This window comes from Ipomoea nil, unplaced genomic scaffold, assembly GCF_001879475.1.
Source record: "Ipomoea nil cultivar Tokyo-kokei standard unplaced genomic scaffold, Asagao_1.1 scaffold1317, whole genome shotgun sequence".
Classification (NCBI taxonomy): Eukaryota; Viridiplantae; Streptophyta; class Magnoliopsida; order Solanales; family Convolvulaceae; genus Ipomoea; species Ipomoea nil.
Window position 1 is genome coordinate 2,100,218 of NW_017617745.1, and position 5,001 is coordinate 2,105,218.

A 5,001-nucleotide genomic window follows, 5' to 3' on the forward strand; every position below is an offset into this window, starting at 1 on the left:
TTGATGGGTAGTAAATGGTAGGTTATGATGAGGTAAGTAAATATGTGTTTTAATAGGACTTTAAGGGTAGATAATTAGGGGGTTAGGAATTGAGGGGTAATAATTAGGAGTTTAATAGGGGCTAACGGCTAGTTTTAGGCAGACCTTCTACCTGTGCCGATTCCACACTCGCGTCGACTCCCAAGTCGAGCCGACTCCTCGCTTTGGCCCATATCTCTTTTGGGCTTACTCCATTTTCCTCTTGGGTTTCTCTTCTTCTTCTTGGGCTTGATCTCTTTTCTTCTTGGGCCCCGAGCCCACGGGGTTCACACCCCATCACTTGGTCCAACCAAGGATTTTGTTTTCCTCAAATTTGAGGAATTCATTTTCCAATGGAAAATAAATTCCATTAACAAACACCAGAAAACAACATTTTCCTCCATTTTAAGGAAAATATTTTCCTTTGGAAAACATTTTCCATGAACCAAACATCCCCTTAGAGGTAACAATAAATTCAATACGCCAATCTTTTTTTTAAACCACGAAATGTCTTGAGTAAACCGTTACTATTGACTATACTCAAACAAAATGCCAATCAGAGCCGGCCTTGAGGGCGGGCGAGATGGGCACCCGCCTTGGGCCCAAAGTTGGCAAGCATTTCATGTGAAGCATCATTTGGTTTAAGTGGTTGATTGTGATCTTTGATATGCATTTTCTTTAGTTATAGCCGGCTTGGTAATATAGTTAGATTATCAGTTAATTTTAACTTGTTTAATCACTATTAACTGTTTAACTTGGTTAAACAATCAATATGAGTATTTGGTTTATTAACTTTTTGTAACAGCTTATTACTCTAAAACGCTAAAATTCAAAAAGATGTTCAAAACAGTTTTTTCGATCAATTTTTTTAGAAAAATAAATTATACCGTTAAAGATCATTTTGTATGTAATCAATTATCAGTTAACAGCTAATTTACCAAATATTTTTCTACAACCAACTAATGCTATCAAGTATCAAACTATTCAAACCCGCTAACAGTTAACAGCTAACAACTATTTTCCAACGGAAATTTAGATATTTTTTATGTAGTCGCGTATTTTTTTATATATTTATAATAGAATAAAAAATATGTGACAATTGGTGACAGAATTGATCATTTAACATATAGTTAATGAAATAACATAAAAATAGATTGTGAAATGGTGACTGTAAAATACATAATTTAATTTAGTATTTTAAAATATTTAATATTTTCTCCAATAAATAAAAAATATAGATCGTATAATTCAATTGAAAAAAATATAGATCGTATAATTCAATACTTATGGAATACATTAGTAAGTTGCAGGGAGGGAATAAATATCATATGAAATATAGGATAAGAAATCAATGAATTTACATATAAATAAAATCATTTTGTTTCAAAATGGCAAAATGGTAATGTCATTCAATGTACAATATTACCTCCAAGATAGTTTACCCTCCAAAAATAATAATTTCAACACTGAAATTTTGTTTTTGTTTTTTTATATATGCAGTAGAAAATAAAGTTAATTAGTTCAGACAAATATATACTTGAATCCAATATATATTATTTTTTTTCTTCTTTTAAAACTTTTTTTTTGGCATTTTAAAATTTCTTTTTGTTTTGGGTCTCATTTTTCCATAGATGATTGGGCTTTGGGCCGAGATTGGGCTTCTTCTAGCAAAAGAAGACTTCAACGCTGGAGCTTCTAAAGCTAAGGCAAAGTGGGCAAGCCTGAGCGGCGGCGTCGCAGCGGCGGCACAGGCAGAGATGCCGGCACGGCAACAGAACCACCGACGCCGCTCGCTTCCCGCACGCCCGGCAATTGGAGCCGGCGGAGACTTCGACTCGGTCGGGGTCAATGTAGGCGGACTCGGCGTCCTCCGCTTCGCCGGCGGCGGTGCCGCCGTCGTTCCTCTCCGGCGGATGGTGAGCGGTGCTGCACCCTGGCCTTGCCATCGCCTGCTGCAGCTGCGCCTGCAGCGTCGCCGCCGTCAACTCCTGTGCCCTAGCCCTGGCCTGCCACGCCTGCGCCTCGGCTACGAGTTGCGCCGCCCGCGCCTCTAGCTCGACATTACGCCGGGCGGCCTTATCAACCTCCGTCTCTTTCTCCCTCAGCCGCCGCGTCAACGACTCCTCCGCCGCTCCCAGCAGCGCACGGTAGTGCCTCTGCCGCTTCTCCTCCAATGTCCGCCTCAATTGCTCGCCCTAATTCAATTCAACACACAATCAATCAATCAATCAAGCAAAATTGAAGAAAATCCCCCACACAATCAATCAAAAAAAAAAACCTAACCTGAGCTCGGAGATAATGTTCGATTTCATCACGCTGCTGCTTGATATGAGTCCCCAAATCCTCAGCCAAAACCGAGAAGAAAACCGAAGATTGCGAGGATTGAGGAGAAAGCGAGTGGTGGTTGTGTTGCCGGTGGTCGGTGAAGGCCAATCGGAGGCCGGTGGACACAACATTCGGGTGCAGCTGCGTGAGATCGATAAGCTGAGACGGCTGAGATTGCAACGAAATCAATGGCGGATTCGGATTCGGATTCGGATTAGGGTTACTCATCGCCGCCGCAGTAGTACTACTGGTATGCTCTCTCCCCCTCTTTCTCGAATTCGCATCAACTATAATCACCAACAAACAAACAAAAACTTAGAGATTTTGAGAATCCCAAACAAAATCCGCAATAAGCGATAGAAACATGAACTAATTTCTGACCTCCGTGATTGAACAGCATTTCCGTTTCATCAATAAACGTTCCCCCACCAGCACCGCCGCCGCCGCCGCCGGAATAAGGGTGCAGCAAGGAGTAATCGTTCCCCAGCGGAGGAGCCGCCGCCTTACCGTCCTGACCCCCACTTCTGCAAGGAGAAATCCAAATCAAAACCCAGAAAACAAAAAAGAAAAATCAGTATTGAGAGAGGGAAACAGCACCTGTTTAAGAAGAGAACATTAGAAGGGTGGTGTTGAGCTTGAACCGCCATTGCCAAATGCTAAGAAAGGATATATATGGGATTGGGAATAGAATTGAAGGAATGGGAGGTGAATAGAGGTGTGAATAGTTAAGGGATACACATAAACAGCATGAATCACACACAAATCTTTATTGGTTTCCAGAGAGAGAAACTATAGTTGCAGAAGAAGAAAGGAATGGGTATATATATATATAGATATAGATATATATGTAGTGAGTGAGTGAATGAATGAATGAATCTTTTGAGTCAAATGGGAAAACCAGAAAGTGTCACCACCACCATTAACAACACCATTCCAGCTGCTTCTCACCTAAAAACACACCCAAAATCTTCCCTTATTTTCGCCTTTTCTTTCTCTTTGCTTCCTTCCAGAGAGAGAGAGAGAGAGAGAGAGATGAAATGAGTCCAAGAAAAGAACAGAGAGATGAAAGAGAGAGGGGACTGCCTTTTATTCTTCTTCTTCTTCTTCTTCTTCTTCTTCTTCTTCTTCTTCTTCTTCTTCTGCTTTCCCGTGGCTTTGGCTTTTCTTTATGGAAACTCCTCCGGGGCTCTCGTGTTTCTTTATCAACCCTTCACCCCCTTCAATTTTCTTTTTCTTTTTCACTTGTTTTAAGGAAACAAATAAAATAAAAAGGAAAATTACATTTTAGGCCATTCAGTTATGCCCGTAGTACAAACTTAATTCCCGAGTTATATGTGTGTGACTAATTTTTTTTTTTTTTAATCCCTAGGTTATATAAAAAGTGGTGATTTTAGTCTTCCGGGACTATTTCTACCACTAATTAGAGGTTAAAATGGTAATGCATATAACTTAGGAACTAAGTCTATGGTGAGGTTAAAATGGTAACGCATATAACTTGGGAAGTAAGTCTGTACCACGGGTATAACTGAAAGAACGAAAAATAATTTTTCTTAAAATAAATAAATACTTCATCTATCCCATTTTGTTTGTTATGTTTCTTATTTATTGGTCAAATTAATTATTTTTTCATTGCTTATTTTTTTAAGTAATTTTTAATTATATTATATTATATTTTTTTTTTGTTTAATAATTTTTTAATGTAATTTCTAAATATATAAATTTTATATCTTAATATTATGAAAATTTGAATTAAAAATAATTTTATCCAAACCTTGTTAATTGAATCTGACAAGTAAAATAGGGAGGATGGTGTTTTTTATTTTTATTTTTATTTTTTTGAAAAGAGGGTGTAGTTTTTCTAATATTATTTTCCTGTGTTTTCTTCACCATTTTATTTTATCCATACACATAATACATATACATACATTAATACATACAGACGCAGTTGTTGGGTGTGCAGAAGGTGTCTCTTTGCCGTTACCGCTCCCGCTGGGATTGTTTTTATATGGCCCATCCCACCAAGGGTTTGTTTGAGATAACGGCGAGATTGGAACGATTCAATCACACCGTTTTTATTCAATTCTAACCTTTTTTTTTTTACGATATCAATCATAATTAATTAAAACCGTCTTTAGAAAGTGATGTTTTTTTTCCCTACTATAGATATCACCCCTACTATATTTTCTCGGCTAATTTTTTTTTTATTATTACACCCTAACAGTCAAACATATGTATATTATCTTTCCCGCACGAACTTAATTCAAGAGTTCAGTAAATAGTATTTGGGAGAAAAGAGTAAGGTTCGAATTTCGACGGCAACAGTGTAGAGACTGTGATTACATCCTTCCGAATGCTCTGTCGGACTGAGGTGTAGAGGGCCCTTGGAATTGAGGATTTAATCTTTTGAAAGAAATATCTATCCAGCAATTATGTCAACTTTGAATTGGGATGAGATTCGAACTTGTGGCCTCCTGTATGAGAAGGGACAGTGATGCCATTCATTCATTCATTTTATGCTCTAATAGTAGATACATTGAGAACATGAAACCTTTTCTATTTTTTTTGCTAATAATTTATTTATTCATTCATTTTTATGCTCTAATAGTAGATACGCTAACAACATTAAACTCCAATTAATTCAAAATTATGTTATTGTAT

General features: G+C 37.7%; 1 protein-coding gene across 1 annotated transcript; it reads right to left on the reverse strand.

The window, feature by feature from the left end:
* Positions 1–1,359: 1,359 nt before the first annotated feature.
* LOC109185425 (BOI-related E3 ubiquitin-protein ligase 1-like) lies at positions 1,360–3,512 on the reverse strand. The gene is made up of 4 exons (XM_019335454.1): positions 2,941–3,512; positions 2,725–2,867; positions 2,302–2,630; positions 1,360–2,213 (listed from the first exon to the last, which is right to left on the reverse strand). The coding sequence occupies exons 1-4, from the start codon at positions 2,988–2,990 to the stop codon at positions 1,683–1,685; spliced, it is 1,053 nt and encodes a 350-aa protein (XP_019190999.1). The 5' UTR covers positions 2,991–3,512; the 3' UTR covers positions 1,360–1,682.
* Positions 3,513–5,001: the final 1,489 nt, after the last annotated feature.

Coding starts and splice junctions, on each gene's coding strand:
- LOC109185425 (XM_019335454.1), bottom strand. CDS start 2,990: ATGGCGGTTCAAGCTCAACACCACCCTTCTAATGTTCTCTTCTTAAAC. Junction 2,631..2,724: donor AATGCTGTTCAATCACGGAG/GTCAGAAATTAG, acceptor TGGTGATTATAG/TTGATGCGAATTCGAGAAAG. Junction 2,214..2,301: donor AACATTATCTCCGAGCTCAG/GTTAGGTTTTTT, acceptor GAATTGAATTAG/GGCGAGCAATTGAGGCGGAC.